Below are 19,861 nucleotides of genomic sequence, written 5' to 3' on the forward strand. Positions count from 1 at the left end.
CTCCTGAGCCTCTAACTTTGCATCCTTCCTTGGCCGCAGAGCTGGGAGTTTCGCCTTCGCCCTCAACTTCCGCTGCTCGCTTTAGCAGTCCACGCTTTTGACAGGGAGAATAAAATTAGGCTTTACGGGTTAACTGGTAATCCGTGCTAGCAGGTTCTGATTCCGTGTTCATAGCATTAATGTTTGATCCCACTTTGTTCCTGTATGAGTTATCTGTACCTACAAACTAGAAAGATGCTGATGGTCTCCTGACAATCTGTACTTGTACTTATTTCTTTTCCTGCACTTACGGTTTATTGTGTTGGAGAACACATGTAAAATGAGGCCCGTGCTGCTCCTTCATTTTGAATGTAGTTACTGACATAATTTAGATTGCTTTTCCCTGTGTAAACTTTCTGAAGGGGTGTTAGTAACTTGCTATTATTTCTGTGCCTTGTATAACATAACATAACATAAACATACATTTGTATAGGAAAACGTTATCCAATGTGTGGTTCTTCATGTATGGTAAATACATGTATGGTGCATTTCCTATGAGCTTCTACATAGGGAAGTAATCTTGTGTGAAACACTCATAAACTACAGGACTACAAAATCCCATTCCCTGACATTTCAGGAAAAACAGCAATTTAAAGGCTCTTTGGAATAAATAGTTTGTAATAGATGCACTGTAAAATGTTTAACTGTTGGTATAGTGGTAATTGTAATAGCTCATTAAATGTGTCTACTGTGGCTCATGAATGTAAATAATCGATATGCCATTTATTTATTTATTTTCAGGTCATTGAGCTTGACTTTGATCAGTTACCGGAGGGGGATGAAGTTATAAGTATTCTTAAACAGGAACATACTCAGCTGCACATATGGATTGCTTTAGCGGTCAGTATCTTTCTAATAATTCACTGTACAGTTTATCTGGTATTTCATTCTGGTTTATCTGGTATTCTCCAAGGGAGAATAATACAATCTACATATTTACTTGGAAAGTAGCCCTGCTAAATTCAAGGGAGGAACTTCCATGTACCTGTGCATAGGACTACTGAGTTAATTTTGAAATGGGAACACAGGCTGTTACAGAACAGTTGTCTGAGTTTATGTTTGGGGGTCTTTTGTTTTATTTTTGAGTTACTTTACTGCTAGTGTGTTTTCTTCTTGCTTTCATGGGGTGTTGTGATTCTTTTGCATAAGCAGCACTAGGACTTTGTAAGAGGGTGTAGTCATGTGTACAAAAACCTTATGTGCATAGCACCTTCTTTTACTTAAGTGAGTAGGTGAGCTGTTTCTAGTGTAAGGTGACCAGATTGTAACATTGGTAAAGCGGGACACCATTAACCAGGGAGGTTCTTGATTAAACATTTGGTCTATATGGAGCAACAAAAAGTTTCATAAAATGCATAGAACGCAAAAATAGTATTGTAATTTATATATTTTAATTTCAACATAAGTACAATTTGCCACGTGCCCCCAGATGTCCCTCCAAAAGTGAGACAATCTGGTCACCTTATTCTAGTGCACACTATGATTATCATCTGTGGTTAAAAATGCAATGAAACAGATAATATTCATTGGTATTATTTTGTAGCTGGAATACTACAAACAAGGCAAAACAGAAGATTTTGTGAAACTGCTCGAAGCTGCTCGTATAGATGGAAACCTGGATTATAGAGACCATGAGAAAGATCAGATGACTTGCTTAGATACTTTAGCTGCCTACTATGTACAACAGGCTCGGAAAGAAAAGAATAAAGACAACAAGAAAGAACTTATTACACAAGCTACTCTGCTATATACAATGGCTGACAAAATAATAATGTATGATCAGGTAAGAACAATGTACGGCAATGTACAGTAAGTATACATACTTAACAAAATTGTAGTACCCATAAATCACCATGGCCATGGTGCCTGTTGGCCCCTTTTCTGGGGCCACCAACCATTTTTAGAACATGGGTAGAATCACATGGGGCTCAGCAGGGCTTCTGATTGACTGTGCAGATTAAAATAATGTTTAGCAGGACCTGCCATGGCAAAATAGGTTTTATTTTCCCTCACTTATTTTCCCCAGTACATTTTAAAAGCATCCTTCTGTCCTGCACTCGAGCTTTTAGTGTATGCATGACAGTCATTTTGTGGATGACTTCACTACCTTCAGCAGCGATTTTCAAGTTTGGTCCACCATCTCATGTCAGAGTTCAAAATATGCCCATAAGGTTGGCGACCCCTGTAATAGCTGAATTTTAGTATATATAGTATTTTTAAACAGACGATTCCTCCTTTTAAAGAAATGACTAATATAGTAGAAGAGGCTAACAAATTGCAGAGCTCACAGGCCAAGCTCCCAAGTGGGTGAGTGAATCCAAAGTTCTTCTTAAGACCATAGTGTTGAAAGGGGTCATCTAGTCCAACCCCCTGCTCAATGCAGGTTCAGCCTAAAGCCTCCAGGATGAGTATCTGTCCAGCCACAGCTTAAAGACTGCCAGCGAGGGAGAACTCACCACCTCCTTAGGCAGTTGATTCCACCGTTGAACTACTCCGACTGTAAAAGTTTTTTCCTGATAGTACTGCATGTAGTTTAAAGCCATTACTGCGGGTCCTATCCTCTGCTGCCAACAGGAACCTTTCCCTGCCCTCCTCTAACCTTTCAGATACTTCAGGATAGCAAATGTCTTGAAACAGCCTGTTGCGTAGTTCGTACAGCTGATCCATAAGCAGGAAGTCTTAGATATGTAAGAGACAGAGAATCTTTGTATGATATTCTATGAGCTTATTAAAGGTCAAAATAAAATTAGCATTCTCTTTAGGTAAAGGTACCCAGCTTGCTGGGGGGTAAACGGTTATGACTGGGGAAGGCACTGGCAAACCACCCCGTATTGAGTCTGCCATGAAAACGCTAGAGGGCGTCACCCCCAAGGGTCAGACATGACCCGGTGCTTGCACAGGGGATACCTTTACCTTAGGTAAAGGTAAAGGTATCCCTTGTGCAAGCACAGAGTCATGTCTGACCCTTGGGGCGACGCCCTCCAACGTTTTCATGGCAGACTCAATACGGGGTGGCCTTGCCAATGCCTTCCCCAGTCATTACCGTTTTACCCCCCAGCAACCAGCAACCTCGGAAGGATGGAAGGCTGAGTCAACCTTGAGCCAGCTGCTGGGATCGAATTCCCAGCCTCATGGACAGACAGCTTCAGACAGCATTTCTGCTGCTTACCACTCTGCGCCATAAGAGGCTCCTAGCATTCTCTTTAATCGAGCATAATTTATTCTTATATCGGTTTCAGACACATTTGGAGTTGTTTTCTTTCCCTCCCAAATTTCTGACATAAATAAATCAATTAGAATCTATGTACTGTTTGCAAACTTAAAATAATATTTAAAATAAGCCCTCTAAATAGGCTAACAGAAACTAAATACAGGACTCAGAGTTGGATCCTACTAGAATGATCAGTGGAAGCTGATCATTCACCTTTCCCAGCTTTCTCTTTTAAATCTGTGCTGTGCTGGGGACTAAGGCACTGATGTGACCAAAAAACCTTGCAGGACAAGGAACAGTAGTGAGGAGGAAACTGGGTGAGATCTGTTCACCTTCCTTTTACAGTAGCTTGAAATTGGTAGGATCAAGCCCACATTAGGGAAGCCCACATCAGATCTTTCAAGAAAAGAAGATGGTTGAATATAATAGAGCCAGAGCCTTCTATAGCAGAGACTTCCATAGCAGAGACTTCTATGGAAAAGGGATGCAGGCAAGTAATTTCAAACTTAACTAGGAGATGAATGCATGTAAACTAAAGGTTCTGTGGAGGAACTCGGAGAATAAAATGTTTCGATAGACCATGTGGTAGAGATGTAAAATTTCTGCAGATGTTGAAGTCATGGGGGGATTAGATATTCTGAGAAAAATACATGCAATATACATGCATGAAAAATGCAAAAATGCAATATACATGCATGAAAAATGAAAAATACATGCAATCCTTACTTTCCTATGAAACCTAGGATTCTTTTACTGTTTGAACAACATAAAATGCATCACTTATGGCTTAGTTAACATATACAAATGCTTTCTCCATTGTTGTCCCCACCCTATGGGAGGAAGTCAGGAAGGCTCCCATGTTGCTGGCTTTCTGCAAACTATATACAACTGAATTATCCAATGGGGTTTTTCTGCGCAGGTGGTAGGGTTGGCATTGTACAAAATGGTTTACAGACTTCCTTGGAGAAATGATTAGGTTCTTTGGTCTCTATTGCTTTGTATCACATTAAGTAGTATTGTATTATGTAGTTTTACACCATTAGAAACATTAGGTTAATACACGATGCTTCAGTTTTTGTTGTTTCTATTGATTTGATTTTATTAAATTTATTATTTGATTTAGTTTTCTGGTAACACTGTGTAATCCTTATGAGTCCTTATGAGGAAAGTGGACTATAAATAACATAAATAATTTTTAGCATTTAAATTTATTTAGTATTTATTAAATGTATTAATGTCTTAATTTTTATAAGAAAAACTGTAAGTATACCCAGTACCTGAGAAAGAGTTGCAAACTGCTGCATCATATGCAAATATAACATATCTTTAATCTTGAAAAAATAACAGTTGAAGATAGAAAACAAATTCTGTAGTGTCCTGGATGTTTTATTCAGACAGAAACTCTCTCATTATGTTACAGTAGGTAGAACTACTGGTGCATTTGGATATTAAGCCAAACTTTATAGCATTGACAATTCTGAGATTTTTATAAATCTTTGTCAAAATTATCTGTATTTGAATAAAAACAGTTCTTGCCATTTAGAGTTCTTTTTCAGTGTACCTCAAGTTGCCCAGATCTTGTTCTTTGGAAGATGTGTAATGTTGAGTTGGAAAGATTAAGGGGAAAAGTCCTTGGAGGGGAAAAAGGAAGGAAAACCTCTTCCAAGGTCTTTTTTCCACAGGACTTTACATCTTTACGGTGACAAGATGTTTATAGACTAATGAACTGGGGAATGTGTGGATTTGCTATTGTTATTTTATCTAGTCTGCAGTAAGAAGTTAGAGTAAACAAAGTCAGGAAGAGCAACAAGCTAGTATTGTGTGGGTGTAACTTTTCTTCAGAGTTTCAAGACACTTGCAACTTATTTCTTCCTTTCTTAGAATCACTTATTGGGAAGAGCCTGCTTTTGTCTTCTGGAGGGGGATAAAATGGATCAAGCTGATGCACAGTTTCATTTTGTGCTCAACCAGTCTCCAAATAATATTCCAGCCCTTCTTGGTGAGAAAGTTATGAAATATTTTGGGAAGTTTTCCTCTGCTGTACTAAACTCATATAAAGGTCCACCATGGTTCTTCTCTTGATATCTGAGCTCCACCAAAGGCACATTTTATATACTATCTTGTATGGATGAATAAGGGCAGACATTCTCAGTGGCTACCTCATCCCTTGGTATGGAATTTTCTCTCACTGTGCCCTTGTCAAAGTCCAAAACTGAGACACATTAGAAGGACAAACCTATTGGAATTGGCCATCAAGGCTTGAAGTTAAATTGGCAAAAGAGAGGGAAATATCAGTTATATTTTAATTTGATAACCCCTTATTGTGTCTTTGTATTTTTGGATAAGGGACTTCCAAATTCAACGGTAAACATTTCTACTTTAGTTTTGAGGTTTGTGAATGCTCATTCACATTTCTGGATCTGCTGGTGCAGCTAAGGATCAGCAAGTTCCCCCTTGCTCTATCTCAGATTTGTTTGTTTTTATTCTCAGGGTTTCATTCCAGTGGGCTTCTGTTGAATTATGGCAGAAGTCCAAGGAACAGAACTCTAGGAGTAAGGAGAGAATTCGGCCCTCTGTTTCCCCAAAGATACTGCAGTGCAATAGTAACCCATATATTAAATGTTGATTGGAAGAGCTCTCCAAAGGGTGTGATCAACTGCAAAATGTGTCCTCAGATTCACAATCATTCTTGGCTGTATTTTATGATGTTACAAATAACTATGTACATCTGAAATCTCTTCTCTCCCTGCAAACGTTTCTAGATAGTCTGGGGAGTAAAGGAGTGTGTGTGTGTGTGTGTGTGTGTGTGTGTGTGTGTGTGTGTGTGTGTGTGTGTGTGTGTGTGTGTGAGGAATGGCAAAAATGTCTTTGCAAAAACAGGATCATATATCTCTGCCTCCTTTGCTCTGCTCTGTTAATAAAAGTAGGAGTCCCTTTTTGAACACCCATTTCTCTGCAGGGCTTGGTCAGAAACAGTCAAGTGATTGTTATAATGAATATAATTGGTTTTAAACATTTTATATTAGTTGTTTAGCATTGTACTAAGTTTTAAATTTATCCAAAGAACATTGCTTTTGCCATGGAAAAAATAATTGTATGTTAAATATTTGGACCTTAGATATGACTGCTTGGATGCAAGTCTCCTTCATGCAAAATATGCTTTCTTCTGAGTAAAGAAACTTAGACTTGTATCTTTCTTTCTGGGCAAGATTGCTACTTAACATCATTTCTTTATAATTGCATGCTTCCCAACATGGTTTCACTAGAAGCATGAATTGTTGTTGAAATGATCTCCCAAGACAAATTTCAGTAGTTCTTTATCCAAGTCTGTTTGTATTTGTGCCAATAAAGATTCCTGAGTTCTGAAAGTTCTGTTTGTATTTAATAGGTAAAGCATGCATTTCATTCAATAAGAAAGATTACAGAGGAGCTCTTGCCTACTACAAAAAGGCACTAAGAACCAACCCTGGCTGCCCTGGTAAGAAACAGATATTTCAGTTTAATTAAAGATGATTTTGGCTCATTAAAATTGAACACATTTGCCCTGAATCCAAGTTGTCTGAATTTGTGATTGATTTTAAAACATTTATACCCCTACTCTTAGTATATTTTCTCCCAAGGCAAATTAGTCATCTGTGAGCTGCTTGATAACCTTTTAAATGGTATCTGTTGCCATATTGTTCCTGTGATGCTAGCAGAGCTGTAATTGCTACAGCAAAACTGACATATTAGTAAAGTCAGTTTAGTACCACTGTAGTAAAAAAGAAATAATAAAATACTTTATTGAATGAACATCTGTTGGAAAAAGGATTGGAAATATGCATATTTGGCAACAGAACAAAAAGTTAGCTAGAGTACTTGGGCAGACCTTTAGGCCATGCTCTTCACTGGTAGGTCAAGATTGCTTTCAGTAGCACTGCATTGTGGGACCTTCTGCACATATAACATGTGCTCTGCCACTGAACTATGGCCCCCACATGTAAAAGGCACTTTCTTTCTGTATTTTATGCAGAAACTGTATCTTGAGGAGATATTTTATATTGTAGTGTTTACCTTGGAAGTCCTTGCTGGCAATAGAAACCATTTTTCCTTTAATTTTAGTTCTTGTAGAAGCATTAAAAACACTTGTAAGTACCTTGGTTTTAAGCAAATTAATACTTGTTTATAGAAAGTTCCTAGAGTTCTAACCAGAACTTTGTAGTCTGCTATCTTTCAAGGGTAATATTCTCTAAGTCCGGGTTTTTAAGAAAAAAATCTGAAAACATGTTGATGGTTGCCATTGAAATCTTAGTGACTCAGGAGGGTACCTAGTTGTCGGAGTCAAAGCTTGAGCATTTTACTCAGTTACTTGCTTCTCCATTGCCTATTACTGCCTGCTCCTAGACCTTCTATTTTTACCTTTGTTTCATTTCTCTCCTCCTTGCTACAAATGTCCATGTTTTTTGAATTGAATAAATTGTGTTGAAATTGGCTTCACTTATTCTGGTTTGTAGAACTGAAACTCTTGTGCAAAAGAACTGACCTTATACTTTGAGTAAGAACAGTAGTTCAGCACCCTCTGTTCTTTTGTAGTATCTAGTTGGCTGCAACCAGAAGTTCACTTGCAAGTGAGATAGTGACATTTCTTCTCTGTTGTTCAACCCCAGTGACAGGTAGTGACAGCAGTATATCATTTATGAACACAACAGTTATAATTTGAAACAACATAGCACTCTTACTCTTTATCGCATTAAGAAAACTAGCTATGCTATTGGCTGTTACAGCATTTTGAGGAGATTTGGATAATTTCTGAGTTGTCAGGTTCACCTTGCATCCTCAGCTTATATAGTCCAATAACTGCTCTTGTTACTCCATAGGCATATAGAAGAGTTTATTGAAGATATAGCATGAAGGTCAGGATACCATTGACTGTAAACATACATGCACTGATATAGGATACTAATCACACCTCTGCAAAGCATCATTTGACAAGTACATACATCAGAGCTACCTCACAGGAACATCACTAAATAGATGGTTCTAAAACATTTCTCACAGTTAACAGAAATATCCTGGACACATCCAGGTGCAGAGAGCTTAACTTTGTTCTCAGTCAGTTCAGACCAAACAAGATCACATACTTGCTTTACTTGCTTGCTTGCTTACAGAATAAAGATACTGTGTTACAGTTCGCAAGCATAACTATCATCGCAGCTGGGCTTATGCACAATGTTACAAAATAATGCAAACTGGTTAACCTTAGCAATTGCAAATAACTTTTCAATCCACTTCAGGGATATTGTTTCACAATCTTTAACCAAAGGCAATTGCATTTAAAATTAAATTCAGATATCTCCAGGAATGGATCCTCAGTAATGAACTGGAGATTATTCTCAAATGAAGTGATGGACCTCAGTGAAGCTCAGTTCAGCAGCAAGAATAATGAAGTACGAAACCATATTACTTTTAAGGAGGGAGAATAAATGTGAAAAGATCTAAGTCTTGCATATTTTGTTCTGCACCCCCCCCCCTTTTTAGCTGAGGTTCGGCTGGGCATGGGCCACTGCTTTGTAAAGCTGAACAAACTGGAAAAAGCTCGCTTGGCATTCAGCAGGGCACTGGAGCTCAATTCCAAATGTGTGGGAGCTTTAGTTGGATTGGCTGTTCTGGAACTCAATAACAAAGAGGTAAGTTTGCTTCATTGACAATGTAGTAGAAATAAATGTCCTACATGGTCATGAAATGTACACCAGTCAGAAATTAAGCCTATTGAGATACAACATCCTGCGGTTTCCTGTTTTACAAATGTTTTCTGAAATCTTGAGAATATATGATCCCTAAAAGAGATCCTTCTTAAAATGGACCGTGGGTAGTTGAGTGTATGGCTGTATCCAGGTTACCAGTGATTTCTGTCTGATGTACAGTTCTTCCCCCCCCCCCAAAAAAAAAAACATATCTTACATATTTAGGTTTTTCCCTTTTATGGAAAAAGAAGTCTTTCTGTAAGTAACAAAAGACCTTTAAGTCAAGATTTCCCCTCCTTTGGAGTTCTCTTGATAGAATTTTTCTTTGTTTGTAGTTCTAGCCCTTCACTTGGAAGTCATTAATCTTCATGGCCTCAATGTGTCATACTGGTACTAACATTGTGTCTTTTAGCTTATATACTATTCATAGGACTTCTGTGATGCTTGGCTTCTGAACCCCTTAAGTGTATTCATCATAACTTCAGGCGGTATATTCTAATTGATACATAGTATGATTTTTTTAGGTTGAGACTTATGGATTCATTTTTTTGGGAAATGTGCTTAAAAGGCCTAGGAAAATGATTGATTCTTGTGCTGCTGTCCTTAGTTCTGTCAACATAAATTCCTTTTGTGAGTTCTCATAGCTAGTTTTGTAGTTTTTACATATTTTACATCCTCAATCATCTATATTCCTAATCTCACTCATTCCCAGGACACATCTGTAATTCAGGCCTTTATTTCTCCTTTTCACCATTAGGAACCTAGGCTGGGGTAATGGTTGTTACCTGGATGAATGGAATGGGAAGCTCAGTGGAGCACCTTGTTTGAGAAACCACTTGATTAAAAAAAAAAGATTAATTCTAGAAATACTATAGTAAAGAAACATTGAATTCTACAAATTGAAATTTAAGTAAAAAAAACACCTATCACTGTTTCAGGCTGATTCCATCAAGAATGGTGTTCAGCTGCTCTCCAGAGCGTACACAATTGATCCTAGTAACCCAATGGTGTTAAACCACTTGGCAAATCATTTCTTCTTCAAAAAGGTAAGGTATATCACCTCAAAAAGGTGAGTTATATCAGTAGCTGAACATCTTCAAATGTTTCTTAACAAATCAGGCTTTACATTGGGATATTCTTAAGAACACTGATGGGGTGCAAAGTGCATATACATTTCAGGAGCATGTTTACTGTGAAGGACATTGCTGTATTTCTAATAAGTTTAAAAACCCATTTAAATTTTGATCAGGATCTGTTTTCACTTGCAGCCGTACTGTTGGCTTCCCCACAGACACATTTTCTTCAGGCGTGTTTTCCATATTTGTATGGAGAAAGTAGCATATGATCTTGAAGGTTTATCATAAGACATTGCTTGTGATGTCATCTTCTTTATGCAGGATTATGGTAAAGTCCAACACTTGGCTCTCCATGCTTTTCATAATACTGAAGTCGAAGCAATGCAGGCAGAAAGTTGCTATCAGTTAGCCAGATCTTTTCATGTTCAGGTATGGTGTTTTTGTTTTTCTTCCTTTGGAAAGTTGGTATTTTTATTTTCAATGTGAGTTTTCATGTTTGTCGTATATTCTAATTTTGCCCCCCCCTATGATTAGGAAGATTATGATCAGGCTTTTCAGTACTACTATCAAGCCACTCAGTTTGCTTCTTCCTCTTTTGTGCTACCATTTTTTGGACTTGGTCAAATGTACATTTACCGGGGAGACAAAGAGAATGCATCACAATGTTTTGAAAAAGTTTTGAAAGCCTACCCTAACAATTACGAGACAATGAAAATTCTTGGATCTCTCTATGCGGCTTCAGAAGATCAAGACAAACGAGACATTGCAAAGGTACAGTCTTTACAAACACCTTTTTAGATTTGCATTGCTGAGTCATTGTATTCAATATATGATAATGCCTGTCAAGGCTGACCTGCCTTGATCTGAGAGATTTGCTGACTCCCACTCCACAACATAAAGTAAAATAAGGCTTTAACGAGGAAGAATTTAAAGAAAAATTTTAAAGCAATATAGTTTCATTGGTAGGTTCAAATATACAGGGGGAAACAAAGATGCTAACACTCTAGGTACATGTACTGAATAAGGACTAAACAATGGAGACTCAGACTTCTTAGAATTCTAGTAAGTTCACCCCATAGCAAGCAGCAGAACTTCATACACATGTATGACATAACAAGTAACAGGGATGGAGGAAGGTAAGTCTTTCTCCCTCCTCCCCTCTCCATTCAGCTGCAACTCATGAGCTAACTAGTCATGAGAACTGACTTTGACAAACTAACCATGGCTAGGAGGGAGTGGATGATACCTGCTGCTGTAGAGCATGCATACGTGCATACACACACACACACACACACACACACACACACACACACACAAGTTAAGTGGAACTTTCCTCAAAAGATGGCTTCTCTCTTGACAGCACTTAATTTTTAGTTGGGACTATTTGTAAAAGATTTGGGAACCTCCGAAATTAAATTTGAAATAGGAGTTTAACTAGTTAACTGAGAATTGTTTCAGCGTGTGTTTTTTGGGTAGATAACTGATGTCTGTTAGAGTTAAACTTCTATCTCAAATTTAATTTGGGAGGCCTCCAAATTATGGGGGGATCCACACAAATCTTAGAGTGGGATCATATAATGACTACAGTAAAGTTTGGCATGTGAGCTGTTTTCATGCAAATTGCCTCTTTCATGTAAATTAAATGTTTCCACCTTCAATCAGTGTCTCATATTTAATATGAATAATCTGGAAAATATATATTCATTTTTTTAAAATTCAACCTGACTTCCCAGCATTGACAAGACATGCTTGCACTCTTGTGTTGTTTTAATAATAGTAAGTTAAGTTCTATATGACAACAAATGATTAACCAAAGCTGTCTTCACATAGAAAACATTGCATACTTTGTACTGCAGTTTTTGGAATGCCTGTTTATGTCCTTATTCCTCAAGATGCAAAGTTTAAGATACTGTGTACTATAGAAAATCATGATGTTGGCAAATATTTTGCCTGTTCTGATGCTCAGCAATTTATCATCTCATTAAGATGATTTCATATCTTTAGCATTCAATGTTAGTACATCAGAAAACAATTACCGTATATACTCGCATATAAGCCAACCCGCATATAAGCTGAGGCACCTAATTCTACCACAGAATCTGGGCAAACCTATTGACTCTCATATAAGCCAAGGGTGGAAAATGCAGCAGTTACTGGTAAATTTACATTAATTGAGGCACCAGTAGATTAAATGTTTTTGAATACTTATTTCAAAGAAAAACAATAAACTAGCTCCATAAGTGCAAAAGAGGGCCAGCAAACCAGAGCAAAACAATAGTACCCAAAGTTGGCAACCTATTACAACAAGTACAACAGCTACCAAACTGGGAGATTGCTGGCTGCACCCTGATTCCAACTCGGACAGCCAGACACGTTCCACGCCCCAGGCTGTTTCACAAATGTATAGAGGAACCATTGATAAGGATAAATGCATCATTCTATCATATGTGATGGACTTGTCAGAGCACAGAAATATTGGATTATGATTCATGATGAAATGCAAAAGAGACTGAAAATTAGATTTGCTGTGTTGTTAAATATAATGCTAAACAATATTAATATATATATATATATAGAGTATTGTTTAATATATAAGAACAGCCGCCAGGATCTTATATGTATCAAGATGGAAGAAAGAATCCTTACTGGATCTTACTGAGTAGTTAAATAAAGTAATGGAATATGGGTTGATTTGTATGAGGTATATGTAAGGGATAGAAATATGAACTGGGGAAGAAAAAACAATAGGACTGAGGCATATTCTGACATGTCAGCTTAATATTCATAGTTCTGTAAGTGAAAGTTGTAGTGTCTTTTTCTTTTCTACATTCTGTATCATGTAATCTTTTTTTGAATGAAGTAAAATGTAGATAATTAGTAATACCAAATCCTATTTTGTTGAGAAATGTTAGGTCTTTGGACTATTTAAGCGTTCATGTCATACATAAATAACAGATTTTTTTTACAGGGGCATTTGAAGAAGGTCACAGAGCAGTACCCAGATGATGTAGAAGCATGGATTGAACTTGCACAAATCTTAGAGCAGACAGACATACAGGTAGAGATATGATACATAAAGTATATTCTCTTAAACTACATAATTATTAGAGTTGAACCTCTAACCTCTCCACTCTCTTCCACATTTCTCTATACATTTCTCAGGGTGCTCTCTCTGCTTATGGTACAGCAACACGAATCCTTCAGGAGAAGGTACAAGCTGATGTCCCTCCTGAGATTTTGAACAACGTGGGTGCTCTTCACTTTAGACTTGGAAATTTAGGGGAAGCAAAGGTATGACATCGCTGCTGAGCAACTCATACAAATGTTGTGTTCTTAAAAACATATTCTTATATTCCTTCCAATTTTTTTCCCTTTAGAAATACTTCTTGGCATCTTTGGATCGTGCTAAAGCAGAAGCTGAGCATGATGAGCATTACTACAATGCCATCTCAGTCACTACCTCCTACAACCTTGCCAGATTGTATGAAGCAATGTGTGAATTCCATGAAGCAGAAAAATTGTACAAGAACATCCTTAGAGAACATCCTAATTATGTGGACTGTAAGAAACTTTGGTGCCATTTGCTTCTCGTTTTCATTTTAATGATTTTCACATGGTCATTTTTGTATGAAGAGTGTATGCATACATTTTAAGCATGTTTGTTCTCTTGCCTAACTTTCAATTTGTGCACAATATTTTGGCTTTGCAATATGTGGAGTTAGTGTCCTCATCAGAAGTCACTTTCTCTGCTGTTCATCCACCTAGGACACCACTGAAATGTGACCTCTTTTACTGGTATAATTAAAAACATACAGGCATAATTGGCCATTGGCTGTATAACAAACTAATAAATTAGCTTTATAAACCTCCTGTAGATATAGTGAAGGCTCAGGTCAAAAAGAAAAGTTTCTTTTAGAATGAATGAAATGATTTTTAAGGCAAGGTTGTATTTATTCAAGATGTGTGGAATGGCAATTTTTGACTACAGTTCATATCACAGAATGCATTGGAAAAATTGGAAAAAAGATGCAGCTATCTGTAATGCCCGTTTCACAAGGCATGCTGGGCAAAGCAGTCCTCTTTTGCATTTCATTTCTGTTTCATTGAAGGAGCTTTCATGGATAGAACTATAACATAATATTACATCAAGCCAGTACAGCAGTGTGAGTTTGTATTGTTCCCATGTCAATTAAGAAAGATATGTCGGTGGCTGGTGTAAATATTGGTCCCATCAAGCTCTTTCTCTGCTTTTACTCCTCAAATCCACAACAACTTTTAACAGGCCATCAGTGGCAGTCCACTACACTTGCAATATTAACCCACTGTACCCTGACATCCCCAGTCAGTTCATGACAGCTGTATTGTAGACATGCCTCATTCTGCATTTAGTGGCATGCTAGTTTAACAAGTAGTGCCTTTGGTTATCCTAGTTATTTTTTTGTATTCAGGCTATCTGCGTTTAGGAGCAATGGCACGAGATAAGGGGAACTTTTATGAAGCTTCTGATTGGTTTAAGGAAGCACTTCAAATCAACCAGGTTAGTAAGAATTTGCATGTGTTCAATAGTCAGTGTTACGCTTTGTCAAGTTCCTAAAGACACCTGTGAGGACCTTTCAGATCTTTACATTGATACCTCATATAATTGAATTTCTAGTCAGTATTTCATCAAACTTCACCTTGTACTAGAAATGATGTATTACTTTTCTGTGTGATCAGTGGGAGGTACTCGGGAGGACATTTTTGACAGCTGCCTGAGACATCTGTTCAGAAGAGAGTTGCCAGAATCTGAGCAACAGTTATCTGAATGTTCTGTAAACCTTTAAGAGAATTGTCAGTAGTGAACAAATAGAATGATCCCTTTAAAGTATTCCTAATTTGTTAAAAAATCTTTTGAATTGTTGCTTATGCTGGGACTGAGCAGAGTTGTGTTGAGAAGATTATAAGTATGCACATATTCAACATAAACAGATCTAAACTTACTTATCTATCTCACTTTTAACGTGATCTAGGATCATCCAGATGCTTGGTCCTTAATTGGTAACCTTCATTTGGCTAAACAAGAGTGGGGTCCAGGACAGAAGAAATTTGAAAGAATATTGAAGCAGCCATCCACGCAGAATGACACATACTCTATGTTGGCTCTGGGTAATGTTTGGTTACAGACTTTGCACCAACCCACCAGAGATAGAGAGAAGGTAACATATTTCATTTATTTTATTTGTATCCTGCTTTTCTCATGCAACCTCATGTCTGATTGCAACTAAGAACAATGCAGACTAGATGAATGCATACAACCAACAAGTATTCCATAATAATTGAGTCTGGGGAGAACAGCTATGAATGAGCTAGAAAAGATCCTTAAATGTAAGGATGTGTCATTGGCATCCAAGATCAAGATAATTCATGTCATAGTATTTCCCCTCACTAGTTGTGAATGTCGTACAATGAAGAAAGCTGACAGGAAGAAAGTTTATTAACTTGAAATGTTGGCGGAGAGTTTTGATGGATACCATGGACCATCAAAAACATATATAAGTGGGTTCTAGATCAAATGATTTCTGAACTGTCCTTGGAAGCTAAATGACTAAATTGAGGCTATTGTAACCTTATCATATCATAAGAAGGCAGGAATCAATGGAAAAGACAATAATGGTAGGAAAAGTTGAAGGCAACAGGAAAATAAGAAGGCACAACATGAAATGGATTGATTCCATCAAGGCAACGATGGCCATCAGTTTTGTAAAACCTACGCTAGGCTGTTAATGATAGGACATTTGGGAGGATATTAATTTATAGGGTTGCCATAGGTCAGAATAGTAAAACGAATCAGCAGACCTAGATGAAAGCTTACACAATTATTTATTAATTAAAAAATCAGTTTAAATGATCATAGCACAAGAAGGGAGTCATATAATTAGATATGGCCTTTTGAGAATATGGTTTAGGTGCCAGTATTTATTGAGCCCTCCAGGTTTTTCCCTCATGTCCCTAATAGAAGCTTATTATGATAAAAGCACGAGAAATAAAAGTGGTTTATTAACATATGACAATATGATAAATGCAGAACAAAATGAAGTCCTGACAAGATATTAGAGATGATGGAATCAACATTCAGAGGTTACTATATTATCAATCAATTTCAAGACTAAAGATTATCAGCATGGAAGGTGGTGTCTGAGAGAGATGACTGCGTTCAAACAGCTGTTTATAAAACAAAAAGACCACTTACTATAATGGATATATAAGTTGTTATTTCAGTTAGAAACACAAAGAACAAGTGAAAAATGCATGATTAAATGGATACAGAATTTTAGAGAGCAGATACCTATGTATCAAGTGTTGGGAACTGTTATGAGGACAAGAAATTAAGTTTACTGCCAGCCCAGCATTAAGAGAAAACTAGTACAAATTGTTTTTTGATGGCATATAACCCCAAAGAATATTGAGAAAGTAGAAAAAAAAGAATATGCTATTAGGTATAGTGCCTAACAACCAAAAAAAATGGTATACAAATATATGGTGACGGTTAGAATGATCTATACCATAAAATGGAAATTAGATGTCTGCTCAAGCTTAGAAGAATGGGAAAATAAACTAGCCAACTATGCTGTAATGGCAAAATTAACAAACTTTGAGAAACAGATCAATTATCAAATTTGAGGAGAGATGGAATATGTATTATGCAAAAAATTTAAATATTATATAAACGTGTTGCAATGCAGAAGCAGAATGAGAACAAGTTTTGAAGTGGATTTTGAACAAAAATATCTTATTTTTTAGTATGATATATAATAGACTTTGCTTTGTACTTTGATGTAATAACAGTTATCATGAGTTGTAGAAATGGCAAAATATGTAATATTGGATATGAATATGTAGCAATGATGAAATTAATAATGTAGTTGCAAAATAGATCTTGAAAGTTGTTGAATATGCCAACAGAAGAAAGAAGCATTGTATTTTATAGCTACTGTCTTAAAAATTGTAATGAAGAGGATGTTGGGAAGAAATATTATCTTTTATATACTCTTAAAATTTATAATACATATAATTATCCTTGATATGTATAATTATGTTACATAATCCCACTTCTCTTGTATCCTCTCTATCCTATTACTTTGTTCTATCTCTCTGTATGTGTGTGTATAAATAAATAAAAATAATTTTTATAGGAAAAGCGCCATCAGGACCGTGCACTTGCCATCTACAAACAAGTACTCAGGAACGATCCAAAGAATTTGTATGCTGCTAATGGCATAGGTGACTATTGGATCTAAATTTTCCTCTAGATTGTGCTGATGGTGTGGTAGTGCATGCATCTGACCCTTCTTTGGCTTCTCATTTTTAGGTGCTGTGCTGGCACACAAAGGATATTTCCGTGAGGCTCGTGATGTTTTTGCCCAAGTGAGAGAAGCAACAGCAGACATCAGTGATGTGTGGCTCAATCTTGCACACATTTATGTGGAACAGAAACAGTACATCAGTGCTGTACAGATGGTAATCCTTAAAAACAATGTCTTGGAAACATGTCATAAAAACTAAATTCATAGTAAAGTTGCAAAAGCAACAAGGATTTTCCTGAAGAAAGGTTTTCTAAACTTGGCAATATGATAGCAGATTGTTATGTGCTATTTGGGAGGGAAAACACAAGACTTTTTTGTTAAATATAGCTGTGTCTAAGATTTTTCCTTTCAGGAGGATTTTTCCTGAAAGCCATGGAATTTCTTATTTCCGTAGAGTTTTGCAACCTGATCCAGAAATATGGGGTAACAAATGGACAGAGGGTAGCAGTCTGAGAGAGGCAATCAAGCAGCTACCAACTCTCATGTGGAGTCCCACAGGGAGCGGTCCTCTCTCCAGTCTTATTTAACGTCTTCATGCACCCTCTTGCCCAGCTGGTGTAGAGGTTCGGGCTAGGTTGCCATCGATATGCAGATGACACCCATCTCTTCCTCCTGATGGATGTCCCTGACTAATCCCCAGAATCTTTAGTCATATGTCTAGAAGCAGTGATGAGATGGCTAAAGCAGAGCTGTCTGAAGCTCAGCCCTTCAAAGACAAGAGGTCCTATGGCTTGGTAGTAAGGGTCCAAGAGAGGAAGCATAATTGCCCATCCTGGACAACTATCAGCAGCGCATGCCATGAGGAACCTGGGCGTGGTCCCTTTCCCATTCTAGACCCCTCCCTTTCTATGGAGGCACTGATCACAAGAGTAGCACAGCTGCCATTCTATCATCTGCGCCAAGCCAGACTACTAGCACCCTATTTGGCTCCAGAACACTTAGCCACAGTGATCTATGCAACGGTCACCTCTAGTCTGGATTTTTGTAGCTCACTCTGTGTAGGCCTATCCTTAACCTGGAAACTGTAAGTGATCCAGAATGCCATGGCCAGAGTCCTCACAAGAACACCATGGAGGTCCCACATCCAGCCCGTTCTCCAACAAATGCACTGCTTCCCAACTGAATTCCAGATCAGGCTTAAGGTTTTGGTAATCACCTTTTAAGACCATACACAGTCTAGGCCCAGTGTACCTGTGGGACCGCCTCACTGTCTATACCTCCCAAAGAGCTCTACGCTCTGCCACTTCTAACTAGCTAATTATCTCTTGCCCCAAAGAGGCATGTCTGACCTCAAGCAGGGCCAGATCCTTCTCTTCTCCTGGCCCCCACCTGGTGGAATGAGCTCCCAAAAGGGATCAGGGCCCTGCCGGAGCTAACACAATTTTTCAGGGCCTTTGAAATGGAGCTCCTTTGCCAGGTGTTTGATTGAGGTCAACTGAACCTACACCATCTGTTGCCCCCCCCAGAACACCTCCCCTGACCTGAACCCTGAACCAACCAACTTTTGGGGTCAGAAATAAGTTTAATGTTGTTGCCACCAGTTCTGGAATGTTAGGAAACCATTATGTTATTACTGTTGATTGACAGAATTACACTGTTCTACCCTTATGTTCTCTTATGTTCTGTGTAAACTGCCCTGAGCCACAGGGGGGCGGTATATAAATATAATGGTAGGAAGTTAATAAAATCCTTTTTAAAAACGCACAAAGAACTTACATGGATTTTCCTACTGCCCTACAGGGTTCAGGGGGGACTTGCAGGAATACTACTAGTTTCAGTGTAAGGTTCTGACAGGACCCCCCCCCCCCCCCGAAATAAAGAAAGAAATCAGACATATTCTTGCATTGGCAGACAATATTTGTTGGATATGAGCCGTTATAATTTTATTTTTAGTGTGTTCAAAGGACATATCCTTCCATTAACTTGTTTTCCTTTTTTTTTTAATAAAATTTTTATTTTATTTTCCAGGATTAAAGATAGTGAAATACAGGCAATCTACATTGTTAGTACAAAAAAAAAAGAAAAAACGTTACGCTCTTCATTTAATACATTTAGTTCCCTGTTTCAATCCCCTTTTATAATATTTAAAGATAATACAATGCAAGTAGTCTACATTATTGCTACAGAAAAAAAAAGATTATACTCTTCGTTTAATACACTTGATACCCCGTTTCAATCCCCTTTTAACTTATTTTCTTAGGTAAATCAGATAAGGGCCCCATTGTTCTTGAAAACCCTCTTCTCTTCATTTAAGATTATAAGACTGGCTACAATATTATGGACTTTTACCCAAAGCTTATAGACTTTTTCACGTTTGCACCACATTTAAAAAGAAATCTACTTTGTTCCCATCATTTCAACATTTGTTTACATAGTTTTTAACAATTTTAACAATCATAACGTGGTCTTAAAGCCCTCCACATTTCCACTAGGGAAAAGAAAAAAGGAAAAAATACAAGCCTACTTAGT

At 37.5% G+C, this 19,861-nt stretch overlaps 1 protein-coding gene across 1 annotated transcript in view; it reads left to right on the forward strand.

The window, feature by feature from the left end:
- The window catches only part of CTR9 (CTR9 component of Paf1/RNA polymerase II complex), a 36,098-nt gene that overhangs the window by 330 nt on the left and 15,907 nt on the right, over window positions 1-19,861 (forward strand). Inside the window, exons 2-16 of the mRNA XM_077321808.1 lie at window positions 781-879; window positions 1,583-1,822; window positions 5,132-5,249; window positions 6,639-6,728; window positions 8,768-8,916; window positions 9,912-10,019; window positions 10,371-10,478; window positions 10,584-10,820; window positions 13,018-13,107; window positions 13,212-13,340; window positions 13,427-13,610; window positions 14,498-14,586; window positions 15,059-15,244; window positions 17,222-17,309; window positions 17,398-17,546. Coding sequence (XP_077177923.1) covers window positions 781-879; window positions 1,583-1,822; window positions 5,132-5,249; window positions 6,639-6,728; window positions 8,768-8,916; window positions 9,912-10,019; window positions 10,371-10,478; window positions 10,584-10,820; window positions 13,018-13,107; window positions 13,212-13,340; window positions 13,427-13,610; window positions 14,498-14,586; window positions 15,059-15,244; window positions 17,222-17,309; window positions 17,398-17,546 — 2,064 coding nt within the window. The remainder of the gene's footprint in view (window positions 1-780; window positions 880-1,582; window positions 1,823-5,131; window positions 5,250-6,638; window positions 6,729-8,767; window positions 8,917-9,911; window positions 10,020-10,370; window positions 10,479-10,583; window positions 10,821-13,017; window positions 13,108-13,211; window positions 13,341-13,426; window positions 13,611-14,497; window positions 14,587-15,058; window positions 15,245-17,221; window positions 17,310-17,397; window positions 17,547-19,861) is intronic.

The sequence above is a fragment of the Paroedura picta genome, chromosome 2 (assembly GCF_049243985.1).
Source record: "Paroedura picta isolate Pp20150507F chromosome 2, Ppicta_v3.0, whole genome shotgun sequence".
In the NCBI taxonomy this organism is placed as follows: domain Eukaryota; kingdom Metazoa; phylum Chordata; class Lepidosauria; order Squamata; family Gekkonidae; genus Paroedura; species Paroedura picta.